The sequence below is a fragment of the Hemiscyllium ocellatum genome, chromosome 11 (genome assembly GCF_020745735.1).
Source record: "Hemiscyllium ocellatum isolate sHemOce1 chromosome 11, sHemOce1.pat.X.cur, whole genome shotgun sequence".
NCBI classification, from domain to species: Eukaryota; Metazoa; Chordata; class Chondrichthyes; order Orectolobiformes; family Hemiscylliidae; genus Hemiscyllium; species Hemiscyllium ocellatum.
The window spans coordinates 54,419,654-54,438,281 of NC_083411.1; the positions used below are offsets into that span (position 1 = coordinate 54,419,654).

General features: G+C 40.7%; 1 protein-coding gene across 1 annotated transcript in view; it reads left to right on the forward strand.

Annotated features, from left to right (window-relative positions):
• Positions 1–3,441: 3,441 nt before the first annotated feature.
• The window catches only part of LOC132820001 (sodium- and chloride-dependent neutral and basic amino acid transporter B(0+)-like), a 24,016-nt gene continuing 8,829 nt past the window's right edge, over positions 3,442–18,628 (forward strand). The window contains exons 1-5 of the mRNA XM_060831931.1: positions 3,442–3,486; positions 4,357–4,497; positions 6,292–6,520; positions 13,632–13,757; positions 16,129–16,247. Of these exons, the coding sequence (XP_060687914.1) occupies positions 3,442–3,486; positions 4,357–4,497; positions 6,292–6,520; positions 13,632–13,757; positions 16,129–16,247 (660 nt within the window). The remainder of the gene's footprint in view (positions 3,487–4,356; positions 4,498–6,291; positions 6,521–13,631; positions 13,758–16,128; positions 16,248–18,628) is intronic.

The following is an 18,628-nucleotide window of genomic DNA, read 5'->3' on the forward strand; positions in this document are numbered from 1 at the left end:
TCCTTGGACTCCTGCATCGCCAGACCATAGCAACACGGCGGCTGGAGGAAGAGCGCCTCATCTTCCGCCTAGGAACCCTCCAACCACAAGGGATGAACTCAGATTTCTCCAGTTTCCTCATTTCCCCTCCCCCCACCTTGTCTCAGTCCCAACCCTCGAACTCAGCACCACCTTCCTAACCTGCAATCTTCTTCCTGACCTCTCCGCCCCCCCCCCCCCGCCGGCCGATCACCCTCACCTTATCACCTTCACCTTAACCTCCTTCCACCTATCGCATTTCCAACACCCCTCCCCCAAGTCCCTCCTTCCTACCTTTTATCTTAGCCAGCTTGGCACACTGTCCTCATTCTTGAAGAAGGGCTCATGCTCGAAACGTCGAATCTCCTGCTCCTTGGATGCTGCCTGTTTGCTGCGCTTTTCCAGCAACACATTTTCAGCTCTGATCTCCAGCATCTGCAGTCCTCACTTTCTCCATGCCTCTCATTACCTTGTATACCTCAATCAGGTCACCTCTCTTCCTCCTAATCTCCAGCGAGAAAAATCCGAGCTTAGTCAACCTCTCTTTGTAAGACAAGCAGCATCTTGGTAAACCTTCTTTGCACCCTCTCCAAAGCCTCTGTATCTTTCCTATAATAGGGCGACCAGAACTGGACACAATATTCCAAGTGTGGTCTCACCAGGGACTTGTAGAACTGCAACAAAACCTCGCGGCTCTTAAACTCGATCCCCCTGTTAATGAAAGCTAAAACACCACATGCTTTCTTAACAACCTTATCCACTTGGGTGGCAACTTTGAGGGATCTATACACTTGAACACTAAGATCCCTATGTTCCTCCACACTGCCAAGAATCCTGTCATTAATCCTATATTCAGCATTCAAGTTCAACCTTCCCCTTCTAAAATGCATCACTTCGCATTTATCCAGATTGAACTCCATCTACCATTTCTCAGCCCAGCTCTGCATCCTGTCTATGAGGTGCTGCAACCTACAGTAGCCCTCGATACTATCAACAGCATTTCCAACCTTTGTGTCATTTGCAAATTTACTAACCCACCCCTCAACCTCTTCATCCAAATCATTTATAAAATTTACGAAGAACAGAGGTCCAAGAACAGAGCTCTGTGGGACCCCACTCAACATTGACCTCCAGGCAGAATACTTTCCATCTACAACCATTCTCTGCCTTCTGTCAGCCAGCCAATTCTGAATCCAGACAACCAAATCTCCCTGTAACCCATACCTCCTAACTTTATGAATGAATCTACCATAGGGAACCTTATCAAATGCCTTGCTGAAGTCCATATACACCACACCCATTTCTCGACCTTCATCGACCTGTTTCGTCACCTCCTCAAAGAACTCAATAAGATTTGTGAGGCATAACCTGCCCTTCACAAAGCCATGTTGACTGCCTTTAATCACACTATGCTTTTCCAAATAGTCATAAATCCTACCCCTCAGAATTCTTTCCAAAACCTTGCTGACCACAGACGTAAGACTGCCTGGTCTGTAATTGCCAGGGATTTCCCTATTCAATCTGCCATGTTTTATCGCCCACTCTTTTACTCTGCCTGTATCCCTCCAGTCTCTGTGTGTCATCCTCACCATTTGCCTTCCCATCTATTTTCATATCATCCACAAACTTGGCGATAGTCCATTCACTTTCCTCATCAAAGTCATTAATATATTGTAAATAATTGTGGCCCCAGCACTACAGCACTCCATTAGTTATAGGCCATCCTGAAAATGCCCCCATTATCGCAAATCTGTCTTCTATTAGTTAGTCATTCCTCTGCCTGTGCTATTATCCTTCCTCCAACACCACAGGTTCTTATTAACGAGCCAAGTGCATAGTATTGAATGTGTTTTCAAACTCCTCCTCCACAAATGGTGGGATTGTCCTGTGAGAAAGTGAGCACTGCAGATGTTGGAGATCAGAGCTGAAAAATGTGTTGCTGGAAAAGCGCAGCAGGTCAGTCAGCATCAAAGGAGCAGGAAAATCGACGTTTCGGGCATAAGCCCTTCTTCAGGAATCAGATTCCTGAAGAAGGGCTTATGCCCGAAACGTCGATTCTCCTGCTCCTTGGATGCTGCCTGACCTGCTGCGCTTTTCCAGCAACACATTTTTCAGGATTGTCCAGTGAGGAATTTTGTGTGTCTGAATGAGATAATCTTTCATTCTTCTAAACTCTAGATCCTAAAACTACCTCTCTGTTTTAGGAGCAACCGTTTTACACAGCTAGCATTTGCCAAGATTTCTGCAAATCTGCCTCAACTTGAAAATAAACAGCATTTTTCCCCAAACCCAAAAGACTTCAGAATCTTCGATCTGAGAGACCAATGTACGGCTCTGTTTATTTTGTTCCCTTGTAATTATTTGAACACTCAGGATTATCCAGTAAACATAGTTCAGTTTTAGAATCTCAATTAATATTAAACACTGTATCGTGAATTTGTATTTGCAGGCTGGCTTGGTACAGTTAGAATGTTTTTCTTGGGAACAGTTGAGTGAATTATTGATACGATCCATCAGTCTTTGGGATATATAACATTGAAACATGGCATCACACCAGCACTAAAATTAATATACCACATTATTTATTTGTTCTAAGCAAAACATCTTGTTGGTTTAATATCAGCATCATGTTCGTAACAAAAATAGTAACAATGTGAAACAGTTGACTTCAACTCTTGATCAAACATTGGAGATACCTTGCCCTTTCAGACCTGAGGAGGACTGGGCACTTCCAGGCCTGCCTTAGGGCCTGTGATGTCTGGTTGGAACATACATTGAGGGATTATCTGATCAGTGGCCATTACCTGCAGGGTGCTTGAGAAGTGCCCTACTTCAACATTACATTTACATGGCCAATAAATTTACAAGGTTGCTGATCATGCCCATTTTGCAGTATATGAAAACATAGGAATCTCAACATGTGTACTGACTTCTGAAGGTAGATCTTTGGTATATAGGAGTAGAGAACCCCTGGCTGATTTCCCAACTAGAACTCTAGCTAAGGAGATTAATTTGACTGTTCCATTTCAAGTGTAAATTTGAGCATAAGATGGAGCCCATTAAGGCATGCCACGAATTTTTTCATGCAGTTGCAGATTCAAATATAGCAAACGCACCCACATTCTGTTTGAATAAGATGTAGAAAGAGAAAAACATAAAGGACATCAAACTTCAGTAACCATTCTCTTATTTAAAAGTAGGACTTATTCTGTAACAACTGAATATTTTTAAAAGCCCTGTATATTGCACTAAATACTCAGATGCATTGAGCACATAGTATCTATGTGTAATAAACAGTACCCTTATGAAAAATATTTTCTCTTTTTTTAACTCAGTCAAGCAGTTTTACACCGTACAAGTTCATTGGATGAGACTGGGGAGATAGTCTGGCATTTAGCCCTCTGTCTGCTTCTAGCCTGGCTGATGGTTGGGGCAGCATTTTTGAAAGGAATCAAATCTTCAGGAAAGGTAAATGACTGGTGATGAAGACAGTTACAACTACTGACAAAATACAGATTCCCTGTAAGAATAAAACTAGAATGTTGTGAAGTGCATAGTTTATATCCTTGGTGATGTTAACAGTTCCTGTAAGGTATAGAGAACAGAAAATGAACTAGTGTGCAGTAATCCTTTGTAGCTTCCACAGAGCATGGTTACCCTTTGAGGGGATACAGCCTTGAAGAGGAGCAGATATGACACCTCATGCTGCTCAATCACCTGCCAAGTGTTCAGCCACAAACTGTGTGGGTCCTGCTCTGAACAACACAACAATCAGAGAAATGACGAGGCTGAAATAAGTGTGAAAAAAAAGTGTGAAGAACAGTCACAAATTGTAATATCCACAACTGAAATTGAACATAACTAATTTCTAGCCCCAGCAATGCCCCCAAATTCCTGAATGTGTCCCTCATTCTAAGGGTTTCAGTCACTGACACAGGGACTCTGGGGGAAATTCCAATTGCTGCGGAAGGCTGGGCAGGACTGGGGGACTGAGCAGATTAGGGTCAGGGTTTTATTTACCATTTGTCTGGATTATTAGAATAGTAAAGAATCATGAAATATGAAGTGTTGAATATATTCGTGAAGTTCTCATCAATTCTCCTGAATACATCTGTCATTTCCCTGAATGTGATTAATTATAAAACTAAAAATAATATTGTAGAATTTAAACTTATTTCCAACATGTAGCTCAGTGTTAAATATCCCCATCATGTAGCCAACTGTCTTCTGATTCACTCTTTGTTTATATTCCTATCAGTTTACAATCAGCTGGATCCAATAAAGTAAATGTTGTACCACTAATACAGGAAAATCTTCCAATTTATTCTCCATTCTCAGGTTGTTTATTTCACTGCAATTATCCCGTATGTGGTTCTGACGATACTCCTGATCCGAGGGGTTACCCTGGAGGGAGCCTCTAAAGGAATTGAATTCTACATCGGAAGCCAGTCAGACTTCTCCAAACTGGCTGATGCTCAGGTAAGCTCAACAACAGAATCAATTGAATTTCAAAAATCACTTTTTTTTATTTAACTGTTCCTTCTTTTATTTTGTCTGATTGAGGTATTAAAATTTAGAATTGAAATGTACCTTTCAGTCTTTTGTTTGTATTTGGAAAGATCATTTTGCACATGTTGCGAAAAGCTAGCTGAGACTTTGTGATGAATTCTAATGAGTTAGTTTATTGTTGTAATCATCTTGGTATGAGCAGGAGGGAATCAATGCTAAGGGCTAGGATGATGAGATTAGATACAACTGGATGAGATCGGCAGTGGGATGCAAAGGATTGTTTATTCTCAGTGCCTCTTTCTTTCTGAAATCATGGATTGATTCAGTAATCAGATTTTCAGTTACAATCACTTATGAGACTATGTCATCAATATTTGTTCAATATACATTGGTGGGATATGGGCATTGCTGGCTGGCCAGCATTCATTGCCCATCTCTACTTGCCCTTGAGAACGGCAAAGCTGTGGTAGTCCATTTGACATCTCCTGACCTGTTTAATGTCAATGATATTTGGAGTTTATCGAGAAGTGGGAGATGGCATTGTCACAATATCATCTGTACCTGAGATGTGACTACAGAGAGAAAGCAACTGAGCATCTGCTTAACCAAGTAAATTGTTTGATTGCAAAATTAACAGCACATGAACTGTGATAGTGAAGGAAATGTAACTCTCAATGAGTGAACTTAGAGTAGTTCAGAAATAAAATGCAGAATTTTATGCCCTTCCAAATGACAATTTGGGAGCAATGGGACATGAAATTGGGTGGGAAAGCATTAGTTTGTAGCTTCTTGTCACTCATCTATCGTGGTGGCAGAAGATTCATGGATGGATTTTGATGCTCTGCCATTAATTATGGTGTTTAAGTGGCCAATGAATGGCCATTGAAACATCTCCTCCCTGGTTCTGCACCTACTTGTGGAGACCAGGGGACAATCATGAGGAAAAGCGAAATCAAAATCCTGTTGAATTCCTATCGGGCTTCCAAGAAGGGGGAATTCATCTAAAGGCATCAACACTTTTTTGAAGGACTCTACTTCATGTAGATGGGAGGACCTGGGGGAGCTGCTGAGAGCTAAGATCCTGCCTTTCAGTTGATCTTCTCCCCCTTCCCCCCCAAACCCTTCTTCCACATCAACAATAATAATGTGACTCTACGCATGTAATAGGTAATTTCACACTGAGCCAAGTTTGTAAATGTCAGGAGATACCATTTTTATAACAGCAGAGTGGTGCATATCAGAGATATTTCTCTGAACCTCTGAGTGCAGTCAGAAATTGCTGTGGAATTTACACATAAATAACAAGGAGCATCTGGAGCCTCACCATTTAAGTATAAGATGGTTCGTTACAAATGTGCACTCAGTTTGACATTCATACCTATTTTAAATCTAATTTAAATCATTTTTGTGATCCAAATTAACCCCAATGTATGCAGTTTACATTTTGCTTAACAGACTGCAGTGCAGAAAATAGCAATGTCTTTGCAGAAGATCAGATTTTTGGTCCAGTGGGGTTTTATTTCTGCTATGAGTCAATTTTGGAGGGAAAATCTTAAAGTTGGCAGCAAGTAGTCAAAGGAAAATCAAATGATGGCCCTCCTATTAAGTGAGATGGTGTTGATCAGAGCTAGTTTAATTCAGTCAGATCACATTGAGCTGCTGGACTAACTCACACTATGCTTCTTGTGGTCAATGTAGTTTTTCAGTTGAATGAGTTCAAGTGAAATCGTTCAGCGCTGATGAATTCTCCCTTCTATTTATCAGGTCTGGAAAGATGCTGCAACACAAATTTTCTACTCGACATCAGTGGGTTGGGGCAGTTTAATCACATTGTCATCCTACAACAAATTCCACAACAACTGTTACCAAGATACCATCATTGTCTGTGTTGTTAATTGTGCTACGAGTGTGTTTGCGGGATTTATCATCTTCTCCACTCTTGGACACATGGCTCATGTGCAAAACAAGCCCGTTTCAGAGGTTGCACAGTCAGGTAAATACAAAGTTAACCATACTATTCTGCTGCAGGATAGCACATATGTGTCATTTGTTAGACATCGATGGGGTACTAGAGGACACCTGGGCCTGAGTGTAATTTGCCCAAAAGAGCATTGAGTCAATGGGATTAATGGAATGAGAAAGGAACAGAAAAATAATTGAGAATGATAGTAACAGGGCAACAGGCAAACATAAGACAGGTGCTCAGAGAATTCAGTAACAGAAAGATCAACTTTTCCTACATTATTGGAATTGGTGCACAATGAAGTTCTCATGGAATGATTGTGTTTATTAGTGGCTTCTATTTCCGGATTTATTTTGATGTTAAATAAAAGTTGGGTTGATAGCTAGGGAATGGTAGAACAATTATTGCGTGGCAGTGATTAGATTACTGAATAACCTGAGTATCTGTCCAGGGACAACCATGCCAACCACCACCACCTGCCTCCTCCTATTCATTCTCCCAGGATAACTCTGCCGTCCTGGAAGCAAGATTTGAGAGATTCAGCAAACCTCTAGTGATTTTGAGATGTACTCCATTTGAACTTGATTTGACACCTTCAGGAAGCCAGTGGTTTGATCCACCATGTTCCTGTTGATAGCAAGTGTTCCATTGTACACCAGCTTGAGTGGCAAGGAAGAACCACCAGCAAGGACAGGTCTGGATATTCCAGTTGTTCTGAACTCCTTGTCACTGCCCTCTTGTTTGACTGAGGCTGGAGGAGTGCATTATCTCCCACTCATCCACTACTCCATTGATAACAGCATGCATGTAAATGTTTTACCCAGTAACCACCATGGGCAATGATATAACTTAGCTAGAATGGGTTTAAACTTAGAAGATCTATCAACCAGGTTTCTTTGGGAATCCAAGATGGCGGCGACCCAGCAAGTCTGAGTCTACAGTGCTCCTCCCAAGACTTGGGCAAAGTGGGTCGCCCACCCCCACCACACTCACCAAATCATTTAAAATAGTTTTTACTTAATGTAATTAGTTGTTTAGTATTGAATTTAAACAATTTCATCTCCAGTAAAAATGACTAAAGGGGAGCCTGCAGCTCTCAGCAAGCAGGAACCCCTCCCCCACCCTCTCCAGCTGCAGAAGAGGCATCCGCAAGCGCCCCGGGGGGCTTACTTTCGGTGGCGAGCCTCGTGGGAGTAATATCCAAACTTGATGCGAAGATTGACGCTTTTATAGAAGAATCCTGAAGCCGATGGGACTCACTCTCGGCAGCGCTGCAAAAGCAAGACATCAAGGAAATCGAGCGCTGAGTCGGAGGGGCGGAGCTAAAGGCCGCGACCTCCGAAACTACAGCACAATCGGCCATGAATCAGGTCCGGATTCTCGAACAGCGAGTCTGGACCTTAGAGAATCACATTGACGACCTTGAGAATTGAGGCTGTAGAAAAAATATTCATTTGCTGGGCCTTCCCGAACGGGAAGAGGAAGGCCAGCTTACAGTGTTCCTTGAACAGTGGCTTCCACAGCTTTTAAATCTGGAGGCTGGATCAGGCCAGGTAAGGGTGGAATGGGACTACTGGGTTGCAATACGCGGATCCGGCTCAAACCAGCGTCCCGCCCGGTCCTGTTCCGGCTGCAGAGTTATAAGGAGAGGCAGATACTTTTAGAAGCCTCCAGAAATCTTGGAAAAGATCTCCAAGCCATGATCTATAAAGGATCCAAGATCATGTTATTCCAGGACTTTTCCCCAGCTCTGGTCTGAAAGATGAAGGTGTTTGATGAGGCGAAGAAGTGTTTAAGGGACTTAAGTATTCAGTACTCCTTGCGCTACCCAGCGACGCTACGCTTTAACCATGAAGGGTCCATGTATAACTTCGGATCGCTGGAAAAGACCAAGGAATTTTTGGACTCTCTTAGATAAATTGTAAGAGATAATTGATGTTGGTTTGCTTTCCCCCCACTCCGGTTTACATCCCACCCCCCACCCCCTTTTTTTAATATATTAATCATTTTTTTACCTTACTGTTTAATAATATCTTGGGGGGTGGGGAGAGGAATTTATTTATTTGTTCTCTACTTAACGATTTTCTCCACCTCCTTGTTTTTTTTATTTTATATATATATAGGCTGGGGGGTCTAGTTAATGTTGGTGGGGGGAGGTGGTTACCTTATACTATTTCACCTCTGTCTCTAGGAGCGGTGTTGTTTTCCCTTGTTATTTTGTATTATTATATTTAATTATTACTTGTTGAGCTTGTAATTTCATAGTTATATATGTTTATACATGATATTAACATTACCAAATATATCCAGGTGTTGGTGTAAGTTGGGGGGGGGGAGTAGGGTGCTCACTGTTAACTCTAGTTCTGTAGTATATTTGAATTTTCTTCATCCTATTGAGGAGCGCCTGGGTCAAGGGTGGGGCACTGGTTTGGAGGGGATACAATAGACTTTTGGAAAGGAAGTGATACCCCCTGGGAACAAGGGGGAAAATCTCCATTTAAATACGTTTTATATTTTTTTTATTTCAAAATAGTTTTTTATTTTACTGTTGTGAGTGTATTAGAGAGCCTTTATTTTTGTAAATTTTATATGCTCTATGCTCGGGATGTTCTGGATAGGGTTTCCCCTCCCGAGGGGTCTCGGATTTGCCTGGACGATTATGGTTGATCAGTCGGTTAAGTGGTGCACCTGGAATGTCAAGGGGAGTAATTCACCAGTCAAAAGGAAGAAAATATTATCAAACCTCAAGAAAGAAAGGGTTGATATAGCTCTCCTACAGGAGACACACTTATTGGATAAAGAACACTTGAAATACGACAGGGTGGATTTGATCAGGCCTTTTTTTCTTCTTTTAGCTCAAAACGCAGGCGAGTTGTTATTCTTATTCGGAAGAATTTCCCTTTCAAAATCCTAAATCAGATAAAAGACGAATCTGGACGATATATTCTGATTAAAGCCCTTATAAATGGAGAGAAATATGGGATTTTAAATTTGTATTGCCCCCGGCACTTCCTTTTAAATTTATAATGGAAGCCTTCTCAAAGTTGATGGCTCTCGGTGCCTGTCATACAATTATAGCGGGAGACTTTAATTGTATTATGGATCCGGAAATAGATAGGATTCCCAAGAGTACTGCAGGAATATCTCCCAGATCTAGACAATTGGTGGACTTGAACAAAGAGTTAGGACTAGTAAATATATGGAGATGCCTTCATCCACAGGGCAGAGATTTTTCTTTTTACTCCAATCCACACAAATGCCATACCAGAATTGATCTGTTTTTTGCCCCTCGATTTTTTAAAATTCCATATCATCCTGTAAAATAGGCAGTATTACAATTTCTGATCACGCTGCTGTATATATGGAAATCAAGGCGAGGAACAATGAGACATCACCCTGGCATTGGCGTATGGACCCCTTCCTGATGAAAGACAGTAAATTTGTAAAGTACTTCTCTCAAGAATTTAAAACTTTTTTAGAAATTAATTTAGGTACGGCTAGCAACCAATCAATGATGTGTGAGACCATCAAAGCTTACGCACGAGGTTTGATCATCTCATACTCAGCGACCCAGAAAAAATTAAAGGGAGAACAACAGCGTCTGCTCGAAGCTCGCTTAAAAGCAGCTGAAACAGCATACGCTGACAGACCTTCTATTATCAAATTGCAAAGGATTATAGCCCTTAGGACAGCTTTAAACACCACGCTTACCCAAACGGCTAAGAGGGAAATATTATTTGCAAAACAAAGGTCATATGAATTTGGTAAATACTTAGCATTTCTTGCAAAGAAAAAGAAGGCCCCTCAAATATCACGTCTATCAAGGAAAGTACTGGTATTTTTACTCATGATCGTAAAAGGATTAATGCAATCTTTAGAAAATTTTATTCTGATTTATATAAATCACAGGATTGTGAAGACAGGACTTGGAGGATGCAATCATTTTTAAAAAACTTGACCTTTCTGGACCTAACTCAGGAACAGATATCGGTCTTGAATGTTCCCCTAACAATCCAAGAAATACTTGACACAATCAGGCAACTTCAGAGCGGTAAGGCACCTGGCCCAGATGGCTTTCAAGCTGAATTCTATAAAGAATTTACAGGAATATTGGCTGGTCCACTTATGGACATGTATAACTACTCATACAGTCAGGGCTGTCTCCCGCCTTCACTGAAAGAGGCAAATATCTCTCTTATCCTTAAAAAAGGAAAGGACCCAGAAGATTGTGCGTCATACAGATCAATATCCTTGCTAAATGTAGATTTTTAAATCCTCTCTAAAACGTTAGCATTGAGGCTAGAAAGGGTATTGCCACATATCATAAAGGAGGATCAGACGGGGTTTATTAAGGGCCGTAGATCATCCAATAATGTTAGAAGGGTTTTGAATGTGATTCAAGCCTGCCATCAGGGAAAGATACCAGGAATAGTAGTCTCATTAGATGCGGAAAAGGCATTCGACAGGGTTGAATGGTCATATTTGTTTTACACATTGGAAAGCTTTGGCGTTGGAAAGGTGTTTACCAAATGGGTCTCAACACTGTATAGTGATCCCAAAGCAGTTGTGATTACCAATGGATTAGGCTCGGATAACTTCAGTATGGATAGGGGCTGCCGTCAGGGATGTCCTCTCTCGCCATTGCTATTTACGCTAATAATTGAGCCACTAGCAGAAGCTATACAGGCTGACCCTAATATAACGACCCCGAGGATTGGTACAGGTAAACATAAAATTACCCTTTATGCAGATGATGTTCTTCTATTCCTCAGTAATCCTTTGATGTCCGTGCCTCGCTTAATCCAAGTTTAGTGTATTTTCAGGCTATAAAATTAATTTCTCAAAATCGGAGGCTATGCCAATGGGTGGCCTTGCTAGTATATCCCACTTATTGGATGGATCCCACTTTCCCTTTCGGTGGTCCCTGGAGGGTTTTTTATAATTAGGCATTTTTATTACCCCAGCATTTGGTCAGTTATACAAGGCTAACTTTGTGCATTTACTGGAAAGGATAAGGCAGGACCTCCAGCGATGGGGAGACCTTCCAATTTCCTGGCTAGTAGAATAGCACTAATTAAAATGAATGTCCTGCCCCGTCTCCTATACCCTATGAGAATGCTTCTGGTGATGCTGCTGAGGCTGGCACTACGTAAATCATAAGGCTGGTTGGGTTTCTTTATTTGGAATCATAGACAGCCCCTCATTAAGCTGAAGAAGCTACAGCTTCCACAGGCAAGGGGAGGATTGGATTTCCCAGATTTTAGGAAATATCAGTTAAGTTCCCTATTAAGTTACATAGCTGATTGGGTCTTGTCTGACCCGCAATCAATCTGGCTGGACATCGAGGCTTCTCAAGTAAAATGCCCACTTATTAACCTTTTATTTTCAGACAAGAGGAAAATCATTACGGATCACTGTAAAAACCCCATAATACTGAACACAATTAAAGCTTGGAATATAATGCGGCAAAATGAGGGCAACTCACATAAAACATCCCCCTATGCTCCGATAGTGGGAGCATGGGGATTTCAACTGGGGTTTACAGATGCCACTTTCAAACTCTGGAGATCCAGGAGTATCTCTTGTTTAGGGGATCTATTTAAAGAAGGGATCCTGATGTCTTTTGAACAGCTGCGTCAGAAATTCGGATTACCTAATGGAGACCTCTTCCGATACTTCCAAATTCGAGATTACATACAGAAGAAGACTACGTTATTAGATAGTCTTTATAAATCAGATAGAGAATGTAGAATGCTATGGCCAATGGGGGTATCTTCCATCAGTACTATTTATCATTTACTACATGGTGAAGTATTGGGAGATATAGACAATCTGCTTAAAATATGGGATCAGGATTTGGGACTAGAAATCTCTATAGAAACATGGAATGACATTTGGGAAAATGCCAGAAGAATCACCATCTGCAACAGAACTCAGGCTATTCAGCTGAAGATACTTCATAGGGCCCATATAGCACCGGATCGATTGGCAAAATTTAAGGCAGGAACATCTCCAATGTGTCCCAAATGTAAAATAGAGGTGGGCACTTTTGTACATTGCCTATGGACCTGTCATAAGATCCGTAGATATTGGACTAAAGTAGCAACTGCTCTGACAGAAATCTTAGGAACGGAAATTAGAGTGGACCCTGTATCTCTCTTTTTGGGCTTTTCGAACTCACCCTCCCTGGATATGCACGGGAAGAGATTATTTTCTATTCTCTCTTTCTATGCAAGGAAAAATATTTTGGTAAACTGGGTGGCTGAGGGCCCCCTGGACTTTCAATTTGGCACAGATTAGTTATGGAATGTATTCCCCTTGATTTCCTTACAAATATGGTGCACCAAAAGACCAAATTATTCCATAAAATATGGCAGTCCTTCTTGAATTATATAAATACATATATTTCGGCCGTCCTAACAAGGGCTTTTATTTAATTGAAATGGCGAACCTGGCTGGTCCGTGGCCCCTTGGGAGAGGAATCCCGCACGAATACGGGTTTTGTTACATATGATGTTAATACATTCCCAGCATGTATCTCACTACCCAATTTCTGTGTTATCCGTTGGGTTTTTGTTTCTCTTAATTTAATAATGTAAGAGACTTAATTCTGCACTCTGGTTAGTTGTAGGTTAGATTAGTAGTTAGTTGAGGTTTTTTTGTCGGTTTTTTTTTGTTAAATTTTGGTTATTATTTATTTAAGATTTAATTGTATATCAATGTTTATGCTTGGGTTTTTTTATTTTGTAAACTTGTAAAAATGTTAAATTTTCAATAAAAATACCTATAAAAAAACAAGTTTCTTTAAAATTATTGATTCCCATTGAAATTAGGCACTATTCAACAAATGTACAGAACTGATTTAACATAGTTTGAGATATGAAATTACTGACCTTCGACATATCCAGTTCACAATTAAGATGTCACAATCTCACCATTCTGAATTACTGATCTCATGCCCATACATTCATCCTTATATTCAGGGTGTGCCACATGGTATGTTCCAGAAGTAATTGGAATGTCTCAGCTGAGACTTTTTGAATTTGCCTCAACATCAGTGACTATACGGAATTAAATGTAGCAGTGTGTGTTGATTGTACGCAGGACTAATATTATCATTTGTTTTGTATCCATTGTTCAGGGTTTGGTTTGGCCTTTATTGCCTACCCAGAGGCCCTTGCACAGTTGCCATGGGCAACTTTATGGTCCATTTTATTTTTCTTCATGCTGCTCACTTTGGGACTTGACACACTGTTTGCAAGTTTTGGTAAGAATGACATCTTTTAAGTTCAACAATAATGTTACTTAATTTAACCAATCTCTTTCTACTTCTATAAAAGGAACTTATCTAAGCTATTATGTTTGGAACTACTGCTGATGATTGTAATGCATGAGAAAACAATGTTACTCGATAGTCAAATTCTCCACAATGTCTTAATGAAACCTCAGCTTGGTTGAATGAAGCGTGTTCCAAGTTGTAGGAAAGAAATATTCAGGTCATTGTTACCTAACATCTGGAAGATTTACAGTGGAATTCATGTTTTTTAAAAATCTGCATTCATGTTCAGTCGCTGTTCACAATTTTGTTTTTCTTCATTCATTCATGGGATGAGATCATTGCTGGCTAGGCAGCATTTATTGCCCATCTCTAATTGCCCAGATGGCAGTTAAGAGTCAACCACATTGCAACGGGTCTGGAGCCACATCTAGGCCAGACCAAGTAAGGATGGCAGCTTCCTTCTCTAAAAGACATTAGGAAATCAGGTCAGCTTTTCCAACAATCAATTCATGGTCATCATTAGATTCTTAATTCCACCAACTGCCGTGGCAGGATTTGAGCCTGGGTCCCTTGGATATAATCTCTGGATTAACAGTCCAACGGTAATACCATTAGGCCATTGCTTCCCCTTTCCTTGTTCTTTCTGTTGTATCATACAACTCATATTTCTGTTTCTGCTGCCAAGTTCTAGGTGTCTCAATATAATAACTATCATTTTTGATGTACATCTAGACCCTTCTCATCAGGAACAGGGTTTGTTAAAATGTATTGAGCAGCAATTATGTTGTGATTCAGTTAACAGACTAATCTGGAGGCCTGGATAAATGACCTGGAGACATGAGATCAACCCTCACCTCTATGTCAAAAAAGAACTGCAGATGCTGGAAATCAGAAATTGCAGGAAGAACTCAGCAGGTTTGGCAGCATCTGTAGAGAGGAAGCAGAGTTAATGTTTTGTGTCCAGTGACCCTTCTTCAAAAAACAGCATTCTGAAGTAGGGTCACTGGATCTGAAATGTTAATTCTGCTTTCTCTCCACAGATGCTGCCAAACCTGCAGAGTGTTTCCAATAGTTTCTGGGTGTGTTTCACGTCAGTGTCTGAGGAATTTGAATTCAATCAAATAAACCTGGATGAAATAACATTGCTGTCAGCAATTTTGACTGTAGAGCTATCATTGTGTCAGAAAAACCCATCTGACACCTAATGCCTTTTATAGAAGGAGATTGTGTGTGAGAGACCTTCTTGAAAACCTCAGAACCATAATCATATGTTAGACCCTGGAATCCTTGACGTGCATTTTGCTTCAATGCTTTATGTTATTAAAGAATCCAACAGAATATTTATTGCAGCTCACTGTTATATACAAACATTATATTCATGTACGCTTCTCGGTGAGTATGAAAGTACTCAATTACAACATGCAGCACAGTTTGTCAGTATGTCATGCTTGAAGTGGCCCAAGTCAAGATAGTTTCTGAGACCTTTCTGCTCTTAAGTCACATAATTATGCAGGGTTTATATAATGCCTTACAGGTTATTATATTAGATAAGATTCCCTACTGTGTGGAAACAGACCCTTTGGCCCAACAGGTACACACCGACCCTCTGAAGAGTAACCCACCCAGACCCATTCTCCTACGTTTACTCCTGACTAATGCACCTAATACTACAGGCATTTTAGCATGGCCAACTCACCTAATTTGCACATCCTTGGATTGTGGGAGGAAACCAAGCATCCGGAGGAAACCCATGCAGACATCACAACCCACACTCATTCCACACAGACAGGCACCCAAGGCTGGAATTGAACCTGGGTCCCTGGCACTGTGAGGCAGCAATGCTAACCACTGAGCAACCTTGCTGCCCCACAGTGCTGTGGTAACATATTAATTGTGAGGCATGAAACAACAAGCCTCTCTGAAATAAAGTGGCAAGCCACTCAGTTGTGGCTCATTACTCCGATAGGAAAAATAAACCAGATGAACTGCCTGGCATCAGAAACAGCAAAGGTACAATCTCCCAATCAGTATTGCAAACTCTTCTGCAATACAATCTGAGAGAGTTCTCCCACACATTGTTGAACCAAATGTCTAATATTGTCGTTCCCACTGAATCACAGCCTATAGCCCACATCTCAGAATCTTCTATCACCCACCCTGAGATGGTGAGTTACTTTCAGGAGACATTAGCAAGCCTCCATTTTCCAAACATTGCTCTTATACAATTCTGCCCATAGACAGAGAAATCTCTCCCCATTGGCTCCTTCAGTTCTCTTGGCTGCCATTTCTCTGGTGGTGGATTTATCTCAGACTTGGTATAAATCATTAATTAATCACTGATAACTCTTGTTTTCAATAGAAACAGTAATAACAAGCCTGCTGGACCAGTTTCCTGAGTTCCTTAGGCCAAAGCGTCTTTATCTGACAGCTGGTCTTTGTTTGTTATTTTATTTCCTTGGCCTTCTGTTTGTAACACAGGTAAGTTGTAGCTTAGTCATTTGCTATGTTTCCACATGAGCAATCAACCCTCTCTAGACAAGGATACTCAGTAAAATGAGACACTGTTTCATAAATCACAAAGAATTAAGTTCAGTCTAAATAAGCTCCCAGCATTTAGAACCCCACTGCTGGTTTGGTTTTGGACCAGGGGTGGTGATAAAAATGGATAATTGGCAGTCCAGAATAAGAAGAATTAACTGGAGGAGAGCTGACTTCAATGGGCAAAGAATGGAGCTGAGCCAGAGAGACAGGAACAAATTATGGTGGGAAAAACAGTCACTGAACAAAGGGCTATGTTTAAAATAGACATGATTCAGGTACAATCAAGGTATGTTCCCTCAAAAAGCAAAAGGAGAACAAACAAATCCAGAGCTCTGAGGATGAACAAAGGAGATAGAATACAAAATGAAGAAGAAGAAGTGAGGTTTATGATGAGTGTCAAGACAAAAACTTCAAGCAGAACACTAAGGTTCAAAGGGGAAGTGAAAAGCATATTGGAGAAGTGAAGGGGTTTTAATAAGAAGATTAAGGTCAGAGGTAAAGCCACCATGGGTCTACTGGGCCACAGAGAGGCGACGAGTGATGGTTTAATGTGAGAATCACCACACCTCAGGGAAGGGGAGAGGTTGATACTTCGTGGTATCTTCAGCTGGTGCAGGAATTGAAACGCACCTCTGACATCTCTCAGCATTTCAAGACAGCTGTCCAGCCAAATGTACTAACTGATGAGAAAGCACTGATGAGAAAGCACTGTCAGCCAAACATATCAAGGAATTCCAAAGTCTTCTATAGGCACATTAATAGCAAAATGAGGAGTTGAGTCAATTAGGGTAAAAAAGGTGGTTTACACAGTGAATCAGAGAATCCTATAGTACAGAAGAGGAGCTTTGGCCCTCAAGTCTGTACAACCAAAATTATATGAATTCTACATTAATCTCACTTTCCAGCACTTGGCCCACAAGTTGAAATATAGGACATATGGAGACAAGAGACATGACTAAGGCGTTAACTGAATACCTTGCATCTGTCTTTACCAAGGAGATGGAAGCGACACCAGTTATAGTAATGGAGGAGGAAGCTCTATCACGATAAAGATCAATATTCACCAGGAAGAAGTTTTGAGTAGGCAATCAATATTTAAATTGACAAGGTCCGGAAGCAGGTGTCATGCATCCAAGAACATTTAGGGAAGCAAGTGTAGAAATTAAAGCACCACTGACCATAATTTTCCAGCCTTCCCGAAACTCAGGGGAGGTGCTGACTGGTTAGACAATTGCAGACATTACGCCTTTATTTGTAAAAAAAAAGCCTGTGAAGGTAAGCCCAGCAATGACAGACAATTCAGTTTAATATATTGAAAGGCATGGAAATATCATAATGTATAAATCCAGAGAGGTGTTTCACCTGACCGAGATCACATCTGGACAGAATCATAGACTCTCTGCAGTGTGGAAACCATTTAGCTAATCAAGTCTGCGTTGATCCTCTGAAGAGCTGCGCACCCAGAACCATCCTCAACCTACAACCCTGCGTTCCCCATGATTAATCCGCCTAGCCTTTGCATCCCTGGACACTATGAACAATTTAGCATGGCCAATCCACCTCATCCACATATCTTTGGACTGTGGAAGGAAACCAGAGCACCTGGAGTAAACCCACACAGACATGGGAGAACTTAAAAAACTCCACACAGACAGTCACCCAAGGGTGGAATCAGACTTGCATTCCTGGCATTGTGAGGCAGCACTGCTAACCACTGAGCCACCGTGCTGCTACATGCAAAACTGATTGTTTATTTCAAAAAAGGAAAATGGAACACAACTAATTCCAGCCCTTCAAGGAATGAGAATAAATCGAGCTAACAGGGTATTTTGCGGTTGAGAAAAGATAAATTCTTAATCCTTTTAATGTCTATTTTAAAAATTTGAATGTTATGTTTTTTTTTCCATTTAATGCTTTCTAATTTTCCATTTCATTTTAGGCTGGGATTTATTGGTTACATTAATGGATTATTTCTGTACTGGATGATTCTCATTGTAGTTGCTCTGTTGGAACTCATTGGTCTCAGCTGGATCTATGGTGGGTATGACTGGAAAAAAAAATAATTACAATTGAAATGTATTTATGAGATACTTTCACCTCTTCAGAGAACACTATAATGTCTACACAGGATATTGTGCGGATAACTATAGGGTTTGAACAGTTAGTGAGGATTTAGACTTGAGTCAAATGAATAATGACAGAGGCAAAAGTTTAGGATTATAAAATTCATGAACTAATTTTATTGAACTAGTTTCAAAATCACAAGGCTATGATACAGATATAACAGGTGAACAACATCATGCATGTCCACAGTGAAA